At 55.7% G+C, this 16158-nt stretch overlaps 5 protein-coding genes across 5 annotated transcripts; 2 read left to right on the forward strand and 3 right to left on the reverse strand.

Annotated features, from left to right (window-relative positions):
- Window positions 1–1368, forward strand: BO80DRAFT_478724 (NAD(P)-binding protein; the record flags this gene model as incomplete). Its single annotated transcript, XM_025723287.1, has 2 exons — window positions 1–424; window positions 510–1368. Coding segments are annotated over 2 exons (1051 nt in total), but the record flags the coding sequence as incomplete, so codon positions are not given.
- Window positions 1176–2692, reverse strand: BO80DRAFT_142101 (rRNA-processing protein SOF1). Its single transcript, XM_025713704.1, has 3 exons — window positions 2660–2692; window positions 1623–2602; window positions 1176–1575 (listed from the first exon to the last, which is right to left on the reverse strand). Exons 1-3 carry the CDS (start codon window positions 2660–2662, stop codon window positions 1215–1217), a joined length of 1344 nt encoding a protein of 447 aa, XP_025573306.1. The 5' UTR covers window positions 2663–2692; the 3' UTR covers window positions 1176–1214.
- Window positions 2693–2839: 147 nt separating this feature from the next.
- Window positions 2840–6527, forward strand: BO80DRAFT_386043 (SWI-SNF complex subunit). The gene is made up of 5 exons (XM_025717007.1): window positions 2840–3238; window positions 3296–4298; window positions 4467–4669; window positions 4726–5624; window positions 5682–6527. The coding sequence occupies exons 1-5, from the start codon at window positions 2971–2973 to the stop codon at window positions 6204–6206; spliced, it is 2898 nt and encodes a 965-aa protein (XP_025573307.1). The 5' UTR covers window positions 2840–2970; the 3' UTR covers window positions 6207–6527.
- Window position 6528: 1 nt separating this feature from the next.
- Window positions 6529–8495, reverse strand: BO80DRAFT_426791 (TLC domain-containing protein). The gene is made up of 2 exons (XM_025719854.1): window positions 7723–8495; window positions 6529–7659 (listed from the first exon to the last, which is right to left on the reverse strand). The coding sequence occupies exons 1-2, from the start codon at window positions 8200–8202 to the stop codon at window positions 6982–6984; spliced, it is 1158 nt and encodes a 385-aa protein (XP_025573308.1). The 5' UTR covers window positions 8203–8495; the 3' UTR covers window positions 6529–6981.
- Window positions 8496–8672: 177 nt separating this feature from the next.
- Window positions 8673–16130, reverse strand: BO80DRAFT_466435 (uncharacterized protein). Its single transcript, XM_025722784.1, has 2 exons — window positions 15651–16130; window positions 8673–15565 (listed from the first exon to the last, which is right to left on the reverse strand). The coding sequence occupies exons 1-2, from the start codon at window positions 15716–15718 to the stop codon at window positions 8947–8949; spliced, it is 6687 nt and encodes a 2228-aa protein (XP_025573309.1). The 5' UTR covers window positions 15719–16130; the 3' UTR covers window positions 8673–8946.
- Between the last annotated feature and the right edge of the window lie 28 nt (window positions 16131–16158).

Consider the following 16158-nt stretch of genomic DNA (forward strand, 5'->3'; position numbering starts at 1 on the left):
CCCCCCCCTCCTCAACCCCCTAACGCCCCCCTTCCTCCTCCTCTGTCTCCGCGCCCAAGCAACCCCCACCACCTCCCCCGCCTTCATCCTAACAACCATCTACTGCATCCTCACCGCCTCCCTCCACCTCTTCCGTCTCCTGAACACGCATTTCGGCTACGGAGTGCCCCGATCTGTCGACTTATCGGAAGAAGTAGTGGTCGTTACGGGTGGCGCGAGCGGGTTGGGATTGTTGATTGCGAGGGTTTATTGTTTGAGGGGTGTGAGGGTCGCGATTTTGGATTTGAGTGTGGATGGGGATGGGGTGCGGGAGTTGAGGGGGGAGGTGGGGGAGGTTGGAGATGATCAGGGGTTGGGGGTTTATAGGTGTGATGTTGGGGATCGGGGGGAGGTGGAGAGGGTGTTGGGGAGGGTGGAGAGGGAGGTATGTCTTTTTTGACTTTTGTTCTTTCTACAGTTGTGTGTGGGGGGGAATGGGTTGGAAGAGATTGATTCTAATGAGATTCTAGTTGGGCCCTCCTACCGTGTTGATTCATTGCGCTGCTGCGCGCATCAACGGTCTCCCTTTGCGCCAGCTCTCGTTCCACGCCTTCCAGAAAACTATCCAGACTAATCTCCTCGCCGCCGTGAATCTCTATCAACTCTTCTTGCCGCGCGTGCTGGCCGCCCCCAATGGAGGGACCATTGTCACGGTTAGTTCGGTGCTCGGACAGCTGTGCGCGGCTGGTCTGGCCGATTACTCGGCGAGTAAGGCGGGGTTGAGCGCCCTGCATCGTTCGTTGGAGGCGGAACTTCGTGTCGCTGGGGATGATGCCAAAGTGAAGATGATCTTGGTGGAGTCGGGCCAGATTGCAACGCCGCTGTTCGAATCCGTCAAAACGCCTAACCGGTTCTTCGCCCCTGTCTTGGAACCTGTCCAGGTCGCGCAGGCTATCGTCTCGGCGGTGGACAGCGGAAGAGGCGGCGTGATTAGATTGCCCGCGTTCGCCACGCTGGTCAACTGGTATGCCGTGTTACCTGCGAGTGTCCAACGGTTGGCGCGATACCTGAGCGGGATCGACAGCGCCGTAGCACAAGCCGCGGATTCGTCGGGCCGGCAATTGCAGAGCGAGCTAGATCACATGAAAGAGGATTGACCCAACTGTAATGCCACCATGTATATAGCGACAATGAATTCGGTCTAGCAAGCCTTGCCACAATCTGGAGCAGAGCGTTTATTGCTCCCGCGCCAGGATCATCTTTTCGCGCTCGCTCTGTCTCTTGGGCAGGTTCTCCTTCTTGGTGTGTCGGCGAACGTTCTCCTCGCGTCTCTTGATCGCGCCCAGTTCCTCCCGCTTGATCTCGCGCGCCTTCATGATGGGCTTCGGCACGTGACGCTGGCGGCGGATGCGCTTGATTTCCGGCATGTGCGAGTATCTCTTGATCAGTGCCTGGTCGTACTCGAGCTTGGCCCGGTGGCGAGCGCTCTTGATTCCGCTGCGCTCGGATGCATTCGAGCGCCACAGTCGGATGTTGCCATCGTCGGAGCCGGACAAGACGTACTTGTTGTCGGGGGTGAATTTGACGGAGAAGACACTATCAAAGTCAATACGATGTCTCATCAAAAGAGGGAATAGACATACCGTTGCATGCGCTTGGTGTGGTAGATATCGCGGGAATGACCCGTCGACCGGTTCCACAGGCGGATCGTCCGATCGTAAGAGGCAGTCACAAGCTCCTCGCCGGTGGGACTAAAGTCCACGTCCATCACAGCGGCGACGTGGTCCTTGAGCACGTTCAGCGCGCGGTCCATCTTGCGCATATCAAACAGGTAGACGTTGTGGTCTTCGTTGGCCACGGCAAAGTTGAACGCCTCCATCGGATTCCAGCAAATCGAGTTCGACGCCAGTCGGAGAGTCATCTTGTGGAGAGGCGACGATGTCCGGAGGTCGTACATGATAATCGAGCGATCAATACCGGTCGAACCAAGGATGGACGTCTCGGTCTGGTTGAAAGCGACGGAGGTGATCGTGTCCACGTTGGTAGGCCAGTGAAGGGTCTGGGACGGCGTAGAGGAGGGACGAGAAAGGTCGTAGATAGAGATTTGAGAGGAGGACGCGGCAAAGTAAGGGAGATCCCGGTGGTGGGTGAGACTGGTGAAAGCGCCCTGGCCCAGGTAGGTCGCTAGCGGCGGCGCTTCCGGCTCCGAGTTGTACGGGTCGAAAAGCTTGATAGTCTTGTCGCTCGCGCAAGAAAGAAGTTTCCGATCGGGAGTCCAGCAAACTCCTTTGACAATGTTGTCGTGTGCCTGGGTGTTCCAGACCTCGCCCTGCGTGGTCAAATCCCACACCTTGACCACACCATCACCACTGCCACTGGCGAACCGCTGCAGAGAGCCAGGGTCCTTGGCCATCGTATACACACCGTCCACATGACCATCGCCCATCTGACCCAAGAAGGGCGCGGCGAAAAGACGCTCTAGCTTGGTTGCATTGAGAGCGCGGGTATATTCACGAGCCCGTTCAAATGGATGCTGCGCCGGGTCGAGGTTTCGGGGCTGTCGAACGACAGAGGTTCCCGGAGCCTGCTGCGAGGAAGTAGGACGAGAGAGAGCTTTGATTTTCTAGGATACTCGTTAGAATCACTTTAAAAACACAGAGACAGGCATATGTTGGCTTACCATGGCGCCGGATGGTTCTCTGCAAGAAGCTGGGAAGAAAACTATAGAACATAAAAATTCCAGGCTTTTTTCTTGGGCGGGTACCGCCGATTCTGGTTGGCTCGCCAAGCCGCGGGCGGTGAGGGCGGCAGCTGCAGCTCCAACCCCAGTGACGATGGCCAAACCTGTAAGCTTCCTGTCTGCCATCATCACTATACCTCTCATCTCATCTCTCATCGTGTCGGACCTCGCTCTCCGCATTGACTGTTTATCAGCTGCCAAAACCATTCCCCGCAATCCCTCTGTTTCTCCACCCCTCACAGCCGATAGTCATGGCACCCTCTTCGACGACCGCTGGGCGGATAGAGGAAGCCCGGGGTCTCGCGAAGAGTGATCCTTCCAAGGCCGAGAGCATCCTTAAGGAACTCCTCTCGCAAGGTACCGGCTCGACCGAGGCATCGTCACGCGATTATGAGAGCGCCCTGGTGTCGCTGGGGGAGCTCTACCGGGACCAGAAGAAGCCCCACGAGATCGCCGAACTCATCAAGACCAGCCGTGATTCCTTCTCCTCATTTGCCAAGGCAAAGACAGCCAAGCTTGGTAGGTTGGGACGGTCAGGTTAGGTGTTGAACCGATAACTGACCTCTGTCTTTATAGTCCGCCAGCTGCTGGACCTGTTCAGCGAGATCCCGAACACACTCGATATCCAAGTCTCCGTCATCAAGTCATGCATTGACTGGGCCATCGCAGAGCGGAGGTCCTTCCTTCGCCAGAACCTCCAGACCCGCCTTGTGGCCATCTACATGCAGAAACAGACCTACTACGACGCTCTCACCCTCATCAACTCCCTCCTCCGCGAGCTCAAGCGTCTGGATGACAAGCTTATGCTGGTGGAGGTACAGCTGCTAGAGTCGCGGGTGTACCATGCATTGGGCAACCAGGCCAAGGCACGTGCTGCTTTGACGGCGGCCCGCACGTCGGCCGCCTCCGTCTACACGCCGCCGAACCTGCAGGCCGGTCTCGATATGCAGAGCGGTATGCTACACGCAGAGGACAAGGATTTCAACACGTCGTTTTCTTATTTCATTGAGGCGTTGGAGGGATACAGCTCCCTCGACGAGGGAGACAAGGCCACCGCGGCCCTCCAATATATGCTGCTCTGCAAGATCATGTTGAACCTGGTGGACGATGTGACGAGCTTGCTGGGCTCGAAACAGGCCCAGAAGTATGCTAGCCCACGACTCGAGGCCATGAAGGCCGTGGCACGTGCACATGCCAACCGGTCCCTCGAGGAGTACGAAAAGGCCCTCTCGGACTACCGGTTTGAGCTGGGCAGCGATGCCTTCATCCGTAACCACCTCCGCAGACTGTACGATGCCATGTTGGAACAGAACCTCATCAAGGTCATCGAGCCCTTCAGCCGGGTGGAGCTGGACCACATCGCCAAGATGGTTGGACTGGACACGCAACAGGTGGAGCGGAAGCTCTCGCAGATGATCCTGGATAAGGTGATCATCGGCGTGCTAGACCAGGGTGCCGGCTGCCTGATTGTCTACGACGAGACGGAGCGGGACAAGGCCTACGATGCCGCGTTGGAGACGATTGAGAAGCTGAGCAATGTGGTGGAAGAGCTGTACACTAATCAGGCATCGCTGCTGGAGTGATGTATTACAGTATTGAGTTATGCTTTGGAATGAGACAGCATTAGATGACCCGATGTACAAATGTAGGTTGTAGACGTCGACGTAGAGTAGAGCTGTTGACCGTCCGAAAAGGGGATAGCGCGATCGCGGCGAAAGAATCGCGACTGGCAGCGAACCTCCGCCAGAACCACAGCATCTCCCGCCCAGCGCGGTTTGTTTCATCGCCTCAGCATCCCCATCTCCCAATTCGCTGGTCCCCTTGCGGCCTCACCGTCTGACCACCAACCAACCATGAATGCTCCGATTCCGCCCACCTATACCCGTGGGTTCCCCCCACAGGGGCCCCAACGCTCTCCTGCCACGCCTCGTCGCGGACCTTCAGGACCAGGTGAACCTCACCCCTTCAATCTCCGAATCTTTTCTCGGCCCTAACTCATCCATCAGCTTCGATGCCGGTCCCGATGCCTCAGCACGCTGTTCCCCCTCAATACATTCCCCCTCCGCGCAACATGCAGCCCCCTAACGACGCCGCCCTCCGTCGCAGCCGCAAGCCCACCGACAAGAACATCCCCGACGGCATCGAGGAAGTAGTCATCGGCGAAGGCGTGCAGCAATACAAGAGCCTGCGCGACCTTGAGAAGCGTCTCGACGCGGCCATTGTCCGCAAACGCCTGGATATTCAAGACTCGATTAGCAAAACCGTCAAGAAGTACCGCACGATGCGCATCTGGATCTCCAACACCGTCGAAAACCAACCCTGGCAGACTGCCAATGGCACCGCCCCGGGAAGCAATCCCGGCTCGGGACGGTACAAGGTGCGCATCGAGGGCCGTCTGTTGGACGACGATACCGACCCGACCACCCCGGATGACAGTGACGACGAAGCTACCGAGCAGACCAACGACGACGCGATGGAGGAGGATGGACCTAATGCTGGTGCCAAGAAGTCCACGAAGCGGTCCAAGCAGCGTTTCTCGCATTTCTTCAAATCCATCACCGTCGACTTTGACAAGCCCGCCACCGCTAATCCCGAGGAAGTCCAGCCGATCTCCTGGACCAAGCCGTCCTTACCTCCCAACGCCGTGAATCTGCCGGCCACAGCGGACTTTGACTCGATACAGTTCGCCCGCGCGTCGCAGGAGAATCTCAACGTGACCCTCAGCCTTGTGCGCGATGAGTCGCCCGAACGATTCAAGCTGAGCAAAGAGCTGGCGGAGGTGCTGGACGTGGAGGAAGAAACCCGGAGTGGAATCGTGCTGGGTATCTGGGACTACATTCGCGCCATGGGCCTGCAAGAGGACGAGGAGAAGCGACTTGTGCGCTGTGATCATCGTCTGCGATCGGTACGTCACCCATCCCATCCCCATCAACACCCACAACCCACTAACAACAACATCTAGATCTTCGGCCGCGACCAAATGTTCTTCCCTCAAATCCCCGAAAGCATCGGCCCCCACACCAGCCCCATCGACCCCATCCGCCTGCCCTACACCATCCGCGTCGACGAAGACTACCACAAGGACCCGACTCCCACCGTCTACGACATCCAAGTCGCCCTGGAAGACCCCCTCCGCTCCAAGATGCTCGCTCTCACCCAAAACCCCCAATACACGGCCTCGATGCGCCAGATCGCCACTCTCGACGACCAGGTCGCTCTCATCGTGCAAGCCCTGACCCACTCCCGCGCCAGACACTCCTTCTACACCGCGCTGAGCAAAGACCCCGCCACCTTCGTCCGTCGTTGGACCAACTCCCAGCGCCGCGATCTGGAGACCATCCTCGGTGAAGCTACCCGCGGCGGTGGCGAAGACGGCAGCGGACCCGAGTTCCGTCGGGGCGGTACCGACGGCGTCTGGGATACCCCTGTTGCTCGGGAAGCGGTGCGGTATATGCTTGCTAAGCCGGAGGCATTGCTGGGGCGGTGAGATTCCAGGAACTTGTGTCCAGATTAGATGCTTCCTATGCTCTGCTATATTCCATAGCAATAAGCATGTGTGTATGTTCTTGTGTGTTCAGGGCAGCGAAAGAATCAACTACTTAGTTTAGTTTGGTTTGGTTGAGTTTAGGTTAGGTATGATATGCTAGCTAGGGGGCGTGGTGGGCGCTCGCGTGGTGTTAATTTGGTTTTTCTTTTCGTGTTTCGGGATGGTTTCTTTTGTTTTCTTTTCTTTTCTTTTCTTGTGTTTCTAATGTGATTGATTGGTTTGATTTGTAGCTTTACATAGACTGTACTGTAAGGAATGGTTACTTGACCATACACACCGTATGTAGTAGTAACTAGTAACTGATAACTGCCGTGTCTCGTTTATTTTCCTAATACTGGTGAGATCTAGAGAGATAGATAGCAACCTGATGAGCAAGTAACTAAGAAAAACAAACCAAACAAAACGAACCGGGTCTCCTGACCAGATTAACTCCTCGTCGGACAGAAACAAAACATGCGGGGTTCAGAATCAGGAACGTCACGTTTATATAAATATACCCTTGATATGCATGCGTGCTAATCTGGTCGGTGTTGGACAGTGGGAGGGGAACAGAGAATTCAAGCAAGCAAGTGGAATGGAGGGGTGTTCTCGTGAGGGAACGTGCATTTCTAATGGTGGGTTTGATGGCAAAAGGGGTTTCTCCTTTGTTGCTTCAGCTTCGGCTTTGTGTACGAGCGCGGTGGCTCCTTGATGGTCCTAAGAACCAGGTAAAAGTTTAAGAGGACAACTTGGCTTTCCTCTTTCTCAGCTCCTCGGTAAGTCCCGAGTCAATCGCCGAGGTGACTTTTTCTTCAGAGACACCGTCAAGGAAGGGGCTACCCTCCTCCTGCTCCAATTTGGAGGCGGCTTCGAGGACGACCTTCTGCGCGATATCCTCCTGCAGATGGTGGATTTTCTCCTCCTTCGACGCCTTGCCGGCCTTTTCGGCGGGCCCGCGGAACCGCTTCAGGACGGTCTCGACCATCTTGGAGAACCAGAAGTAGTTCAAGAAGTTGAGGACCAGGTTGGAGATCACGTAGGTCAGGACCAGCCAGGTGGGAACGCCACCAGCGGTGTAGGGGGCGTACTTGGACATCTCGAGGCCGGCTGCGGAGCCGTCACGGACTTGGAAGACTTGTGCGGTGATGTCGACAGGGCTGAGGGGCGTGGCAGCTTCGGTGGCATCCCAGGTCTGCTTCAGAGCGTACCACATGTCCCGGTAGACGGCCAGGGACTGGTAGGTGCCCCAGACGAGACGGCAGCTGAAGAAGGTGAAGAGCAGAAGCATGCCGTTGTACCATTGAATCTTGCTGCCAGTCAAGTTGACCTTGTCGAGGAACCAGTGGATATTGAGGAACGGGCTGGAGAGCTCGTAGAGGATGAAGACGGGAGAGTAGAAGTTCACGAATGGCCTCTGTAATCAAGGTTGGGTGGTTAGTTGTCAATGCAGTACGAGCTGCAGGGGAACCGGACTTACAAATCCGAAACTGAACACCCACAGGGCGCTAATGCCATGGAACAACATTCCGATCCCGAAGAGCTTGACGTAGATAGTGCTGACGATCAGATCGTACACAAAATATCCGGCCGCGAAGGCGGACACCAGTCCACAGGCTCCGGTATATCCATAGATACGCTCACCGGTGTTCATGGAGTTCCGCTCGTCATCCGCAAACATGACCCATAGGGCCATGCCGTTGATGAAGGTGCTCTGCACCAACGAGACAACATGAACATCCCAGTTGAGCTTGGTCCGCGGTTTGAGTTGTGGGTAGTAACGGGGGAAGAGCACCGGAGACAGGACGGGGGAGAGGATAAAGTGGATGAACAGGTAGCCGACAAAAGCAATGACGACCTCGTGAGCATGTTCGGTCAGGGCGGGAACGTTGAGATAAAGCGCCCATGGCTCAACGAATTCTCGCAGCCAAGCTGGCGGAGGGGGGAAAGGGTCCAACATGCCGGCTGACCGCTCCTCCGACTGAGCGGAGAGGAATTAGGATGCAAGAACCGGAGAGGAATCCACTATGGCAGAAGAGAAGGGAACAGGAGAGGCAGGAGAGGAGCAGCCGAGGAGGAGCAGGAGGCGGAGACTAAGGCTGTTAGTCGGTCTAGAAACCAGCCATGGTGGAGCCCTGGAGATTACCCACGGAGGAGGTCAACGGGCAGGCGCGAGGATCTATTTATCTCTCGCCACAGCCAGCCAAGAACAGGGCCCGTTCGTTGTCTGCAGGCATCCAGACCGGGTTGCAGCAGCAAGGACATCCTGTCCACCAGAATAGCCTCAAAGCAATCGGTTGGGGGCCTCGGCTGACTCAGCCACGGGCATGATTTCATGCCCATGTGACCTCCTGCCCCTTTTCCTCAGGCATCGATCGCATCGTATACAAATGGCTACGCTACAGTCCTATAGAAACACAACCCACCAATCCATAATCAGAACAAGTCCATTCGTCACCTCACTGAATTGAATAGTTACATCAGGCATAAACAGTCGTAAAACATAGGAAACACAAAGGAAAGGAACCCGTATCCAACCCATCGGACCCCAAGCCCGAACCGAGGATCCTATCAAACACCGCATCCAGCTCAGCCAAATGCGCGGGTCGTCTATATCAAGGAACACCAGCAATCACGCTGCTTCCATCGTCCATAACAAGGGTCATGCTGCTCCACTCGAAGAGCCCCTCGTGCCCCTGGCCATTCATGCCGCAGCACTCGTGACCTCGGGCCCGATGCCGCTATCACTGTGCTGACCGTAGAGCACCATCTTCGAGCCCTCCTCATCCAGGTCCAACTCGTCCTCGTCCGGCTCATCTGCCTTGGTCGTCTGGGCATCCTCCCCATCGGAGCTCTCTCCTTCATCCGCAACGGAACGCAACGCGGTGGAGCTAGCGGCGCTTACCCGTCGATCGGCGGAGACCATGCTGTTGGTACCATAGATCATGCTGTCCGCATACGTTCCCGTGTAGCTGGTCCTCCGCTCCGTGCTACCGTCGCTCTCCTCCCCGTCCTCCTCCGCAAACACCTCATTTTCCTTGTTGGCTATCGAGCTCCGACCTCCCCAAGATGCCTTCCGCTGGGAAGCGTTGGACCGGACAGAATGACTTCGCTTCAGACTCGCAAACCCGCTGGTGGAACTCACCTGCCGGTCACCAGCCCCGCGATTGCCCGTCACATTGCTCAGACTGTAGATTCGTCGTTCCTTGCTCGGAGTGGAAGGGGCGACGGATCCCGCCTGTGATCCCGTTGGCGCGCGCTTCCTCAACGCCAACCCAACGCTGCTCGAGAGCAAGTTGCGGGCCTCTTTGGCGGTGCTGGCGGTGCTGACAGCACTGGGTCCTCGGGCGCGAGATCCGCGCCCCTTCTTCACGCTGTTCGGCCGGCTCAGGAGAACACTGCGGGCGTGGTCGAGGACACCTTCCAGAATCCGTTTCTCGAGGCTATCGGCACGTTCTTCCATGACTTGCATTTCTTCGTGTCGAAGTTCGAGCGCCATCTCCAACCCAGCGACTTCCTTGTTGAGCTTGGCGTTTTGCTTGGCGAGCTCATCCTTCTCGGATTTCAAGCTCTGGAGTATCTTCAGCAGAGAATCTTTCTCCTCCTTGAGGGTCTCGATCTCGGCTTCCACCTGCTCCCGCTGTGCGTTTCGCCTCTCCAAGGCGATGGCCGCTTCTTCAGCCTCCTTGCGACGTCGCTCGTTGTCTTCGGCCACCATGGCGGATTGGGCTGCAAACATCTCGTTCATTCGGCGAGACGTGTCCATGATATCCTTGTGCATCTCGTCCAACTTCATCATCTGCGTGACTGACTGATCATTGTTGGTCGCATGGTCGATGAGAATATCCAGTTTATCATGCACAGGTCCGTTGGAATTGGTGGCATGGTCCAGGAGCTCGCTCAACTTCTCGTAGATCTGGCTATTCGTACTTGTAGTATGGCTCAAAAGTTCGTCGAGCTTCTCATGGACTTGATTATTGGTAACGCGTTCGACGAGGGTGTTGAGCGTCTCTTGAACCTGGCTGCTCTTCGCACGGTCGAGAATATCGTTGAGCTTCTCCTGGACCTGGGTATCATCGTACTTCTCGGGCTCCGGCGGCGGTAAAGCAGGGAGCAATGGGGTAATAGCCGAGGGAATCGTAGACAGGTCCATCCGGATTTCCTGCGCCGATTTCTGGGCGTGGTCATAGTGCTGACCCACGATGGCAAGAATCTCGTGGATAGACTCAAGCACCTGGGGATGGAACTCGTGTAGCTGGCTTTCAACACGATCAGTGGCAGCAGCCGCGCGCTCAAGATCCGAGCGGGCCTGCTCCTGCTGAGTCTTGACCTCATTGTGCATCTCTTCCATCTTGTTGTATGACACGTCGACCTTCTCAAAGAACGTTTGCGCATCCGCGCACATACGCTCACAGGCCTCGTTGACACTGTTTCCCATGGTCCCAATGACAAGCTTGATGTCTTCAGCTAGAGCCTTGGTGTTTGTGACTGCTTCGAGGTGTGCATTATCACGTTCGGCACTCTCGGAGAATTTAGACTCAAGGGATGTCTCGATAGCGGACTGAGCCTCGTCGTACTTGGCCACGATTTCACCAAGCTTTTCGTCAATCTTCGTACCCAGTTCGACGATAATAGCGGCTCTAGTCTCGTCATGCTTGACCATGGCAGCCGCATCCCGCTCTTCCTTCTCGAGTTTGGTCGCATCCTGTTCGCCCCGGGCACGCTCAAACTCCCGGTTGATAAGCTCCGTGAGTTCGTTGACATTCTCGACAGTTGTGAAGCTTTCTGCAGATGCGGCCAGGCCTTCGAGGAGCTGCTTGAGCTCCGTGAGCCCCTCATTGCTGCCATCTAGCTTGCTCTTCAATTCGTCTCCGAGTCCTTCGACGACGGCTCGCGCCTCCTCGATCTTTTCGGCAAGCCCAGCGTGTTCAACTTTCCGGGCGTCGAATGCTTGTCCTGTCATCTCGTTATCGGCGTCGACCTTCTCGCGGAATTCGGTAACAAGCGCGGTGAGGTCCTGGATGTCGGTCTTGGTTGGCAAAGTCTCGACGTCGGGAAGCTTGAGCTCTTCGACTTGCGTTTTGACCTCGAAAATCATGGCCTCCACGGTCTGCAAGTCCGCCTTGACCAGCTTCTCGGCATCATTCTCTTCCTCGGTTCCCTTGCCTTTGATTTCATCGAGTGCGATCCACATATCCTTCATCAAGGTCTCCAGTGTACCGATTTCGGACTTTGTTGGGCCCTCCGCTTCGAAGCGAGTGCAAAGTTCGGAAATCGCCTCTTTTGTCTCCTTGACGATACCTTCCAGGCTTTCGAGTTGCTCTGCCCTTGCGATCTCATCCGGAGCAGGGAACTTCATCTCATCCAGCTGTGCCTTGGTGTTCTGAAGCAGCGTTTCAATCGCATCCGTGTCCTCCTTCTTGGCTGTCGTTTCATCCGCTGGTTGCTCGCGGGCAACAATGCCTGTCACGGAGCTCTGAAGTTCCTGCAGTCCGAGGAGGACTTCGTCCAGATGCTCCTTTTTCAGCATATCCTCCGGAACCTCCGCCCCCCGAGGAGCGGACTCGATTGCCTCGACTTTGACTTGAAGCTGAGAGATGAGGGCTTTCAGACCTTCAATATCGTTACTGGCGTTGGAATCCCGTGCAAGTACCAGTTCTCCTCCGCGCGTTGTCTCAAGCTCCTCATTTTCTTTCTGGGCTTGTCGCAGCATCTCAAGGTCTGCCTTGAGACTGCTGAGCCCTTCTTTGAGCTCGTCCAGGAGTTCGGAGTAGTCAATCTCGACAGGTCTCTCCAGAAGTTTTGCCAGGTCTTCCCGGATGGTACCAACACCATCGTTCAAGGCTCCCATCAGCTCGCCAGCAACAGCCGCGCTATCCCCGCCTTCCTTGGGCTGATTAGTCTCATCCCTGAAAGCCTCTAGGCTTTCGTGAAGCGCAGCAATAATCTCATCCTTGTCGGACTTGGGTTCTGTCGGTTCTGCGCGGACCAGGGTCGCGTTCATGGAGTGACGGAGCTCCTCGAATTCTTGCTTGATGATGTTGGTGATGTCGTCGAGGTTGGTGGGCTTGTGGTGCTCTGAGAGTTCGCGAATGGCTCCAAGGATTGCATCACTTTCTGTACCCTTGTTCTGTTCAGACATGTCGCGCACAGCGGCAAGCACTTCATCATGATTCGTAGCCTTGTGCTGCTCCGACAGTTCCCGGATAGCGGCAAGGATCTCGTCGCTTTGAGTGTTGCTTTGCTTCTCCGACAGCTCATGAATAGCAGCCAGAATCTCATCACTATTCATGCTGTTCTGCTGCTCGGGCGTGTCACGAATGGCGGCAAGGATTTCCTCGTTGTCCATTGTCTTGTGCTGCTCCAGCATCTCACGAATGGAAGCGAGGATCTCCTCGCTAGGGGTACTAGCTTGCTTCTCTGACAGTTCAGCAATAGCAGCAAGGACCTCCTCATTCTTCAAGGCCTTTTGCTGCTCTGACACGTCCCGAATGGCGTCGAGGATTTCGTCCTTCTCGTTTGGAGCATTGTTCCGGATCAACAAGGAGCTCATCGTTTGGCGCAAGTGCTCAAACTCCTTCTCCATGGCATCAAGAAGCTCCGGCGTATCGGGATTACCACGGGGGGCGTTCGACATGGCAGTCTCCGTGATGGTCTTCTCCATGTCCGCCTGCAACAGCCGGAACCCTTCCTTGACGGTGTCCATGATTTCATGCTTCCCAGAAGCTTCGGATGCAGTCGCGGCGTATCCTTCCACTTCCTGCCGTACAACCGCGATGCCATCCTTGACGGCATTGAGCAGCTGTTCCGCATCCCTTTCGGTGGCCGAGAAATGCTGGCCCATTTCGTCCTTTATGCCATCCAACTGCTCTTGGACACGTTCCAGCATCTGTTCGCCAACGCTCTGGTTTGCCTCGTTGGCCTCCTGCAACCCGGCGGCGATGGCCTCCATGAGATCATCCCTGTTGAGTTCAATCTCCCTGGTCACAGAGTTCTGGCTTTCCATCCCTTCGGCGATGGCATTCAGAATGTCATCGCGGGAAAAGCTTGGCTGAACATGGGTGCTGAGTTGGGATTGCTGTGCAATGAAAGCTTCATTGATGACGTTGGCAACATCATCTTTCGTGATATGTGAATGCTGGCTCTCCTTGGCGGCTGCAAAGTGCGCTTCAAGGCCTTCCGAAAGTGCGCTCAGAATTTCGTCCCGACTAAGTCCAGTGTTCAGGGCCTCCTTCGTGAGAGCACCCTGTGAGGAGACTGCTTCGGTGACAGCCTGGAGAATCTCCTCCCGCAGGCCATCGAGGTGTTCGCGTTCCAAGGAGGGAGGTTCGAATTCGTCAAGGCATTCGTGAATCGTGTGTACAATCTCTTCCTTCGTAATGCTGGGTGGCTGCTCGAAATTATGCATGCCGGCCTGGACCGCTGCCAGGACTTGGTCGTAAGTAACGGCCTCCTCGTGCTGCGGCTTGTACTCTTTGAGCCCTTCGGTCAGGCATTCCAGGATCTCGTCCCGTTCCAGTCCAAAGTTTTGCAACTCAATTTCGGGCTTGTACGTCTCCCAAGCCTCCCGGACCGTCTCCAGGATCTCTTCCTTTTCCATGTTCACACCCTGCGGCTCAGGGCGTAGATAAGAGAGGTCGAGTTCATCCAAGGCCTTCTTAACAATGGAGTATAGTTCGGCACCATCCATGGCGGCTCTGAATTCTGAGATCGAGGTTGAGTGGCGTTTGCTCTCGTCGACGATAAAAGCTAATTGGTCCCTAAGCTCATGGAGGCTGTTTTCGACCATACCAGCCAGCTCCTCATGGGTGGGTCTATCCGGCCGGTCCTCTATAGCCCGGGAAGCCTCAACATCTTCGATTTGCCGAGCTAGGTTTCGTCCCATGCCTAGAACCTCTCCCCGGAGTTCGCGTACGAGGGCTTTGACTTCGTTCGTCATGCCACCTCCTTCAATGACACTCTGCTTGACTCTTTTCATGATTGCAAGCATCTCGTCTGCCATTTGACCTTCTGCCAGCACCAACGAGCGCTCCGGCGGTCGGGCGTTGCCCGCATCCATGAGGTCCATGTCCGGTGTATAGATATGCTCGTCGTCTAGAGACCTCGTTCCGGAACCATCAGCATTTCCCTGGGGAGGAACACTGGCAGCGGCCTGAGAGCGTACCAGAGCCTTGCTCCCAGGGTCGTCTTTGACATGGTCGAGAATCTCTTCCAGCATCTTCGTGATGGCCTCATCATTTCGGTTGGGAGGATCAGAGGCAGGCGTGGCTTTCATTTCCTCGACCAATTCCTGTATTTTTTCTTGCCCTTCTCTGGTAGCCATCTCCCGTAGAACCTTCTCAAGCAATGCGATACTGGCGGAACCATCAGAAATCGGCGTAGGGGATCCACACAGTTCACGTTCCATGGCTGCGGCAAAGGGATTAGGACTTGACATTCGTGGCGCCGAATAGCTTTTCTTCGAACTCGGAGAACTATCCGATTCCCTGTTGTTAATACCATTCTCAGAACCCAGGAGAGTACTGAAGTCCCACCTTGTGGCAGCATCAGGATCAAGGAACTTGGCAGCTAGGCTGGAGGACAATTCACGAAGGCTCTTGCGGATATCTTCATCTCGGGCATTGGTTGCGGCTTTCAGGCTGACCAGGTCGGTGGCATTATCTTTGCTTCGTCGGCTCAGCTGCGCCATCTCGCGCTGAAGATTGCTCGTCATATCGGTGAGACTGTGAATCTGGGTGGATAGCGACTCGAAGCTGGGGTTGTCGGGACGTCGAGGCCCGATGAATGGGTCGGTATCGTGACTTCTTGGTTCTGGTTCACTCTCCATGGGCAGCTGCATATTCTGCAATGCTAACATGGTGGCCGACGGTGGAGTGCTTTCGCCGAGGATGGGTCTGGACAGGTACCGGTTGGAGATGAGTAAGTTGGGGGGCTCCTGCTCGTTCTCTCTCGAGTCTGATGAGCTGGGGGGATTCGTCGGTGTCAATTCGTTTTGTTTGGGGCTCTGGTCCAGAACCGATGCGCGGAGAGGCCGTTCTGGGGACCGGCTCTCCAGGTAATTCAGGAACTCGCTGCGAGCATCTGTATTCTGTAAAGATTGCATGCGCCTGTGGAATTGGCCCTTGATGAGGGACTTCTCGGGCGACTTCGGCGGCATGGGATTGGTTGTATACGGACTCGGGGAGTTTTCGCGCATCTTTTCTTGGAAATTCGCCGCCACGGCTTGGATGCCTGGGGAGACATTTCCTCTGGTGATAGGGCTGGTAGCAACGGGGTTCATGGGTAGCGGAGGGGGGGCCCGTTCGGGGTCCGAGCTGTCCCACCTTCGTTTCCACGATGCACGGTCAGTCTGGGATGGTTTCTGTGTGCCGCTGGGGGAGAGGCGTCGGAGATAGAGTTTCCACGTACATTGGCACCGACTGATGTCTGAGGACTAGTTCCCTGTCGCGGGAACCGTCGCGAGTGTGCGCGGGCATATTGTAACTCAAAATGTCGTTAAGCAAGTGAACTGGGTATGTCTGTCGATGTTGAAACTAAAAGCAAGTCGATCGGGGGATGTCTGGAATGCGCAAGAGGAATGGATCGTCACAAGCAAAGCAGTTGGGGTCGTAAAGGCATATCAATTCGTCAAAACAAAGCTCAAAATGCAGGCGAGGGGAATTGAAAGTAGGGGAATGGCAACGCAGGAACCGAAAAACAAAATCAAATCAAATGCTGGTACAAAATGCGCTTGCTAGGAGGGGATGAGGAATTAGGACGGCAGAAAACAATGCGACGAGTCGGTGCACAAGACCGAAGGAGGAGCCGACTCCAGAGGAGAAGAGTTAATATAAAGAGCCAGTCACACATCCAAGTGGAGTTGATGGCGGAGAGGAACGGTAGCTCATGGGGCATCAACGGAAGCCCGATCCAATGT

Source organism: Aspergillus ibericus (assembly GCF_003184845.1).
Source record: "Aspergillus ibericus CBS 121593 unplaced genomic scaffold BO80scaffold_31, whole genome shotgun sequence".
NCBI classification, from domain to species: Eukaryota; Fungi; Ascomycota; class Eurotiomycetes; order Eurotiales; family Aspergillaceae; genus Aspergillus; species Aspergillus ibericus.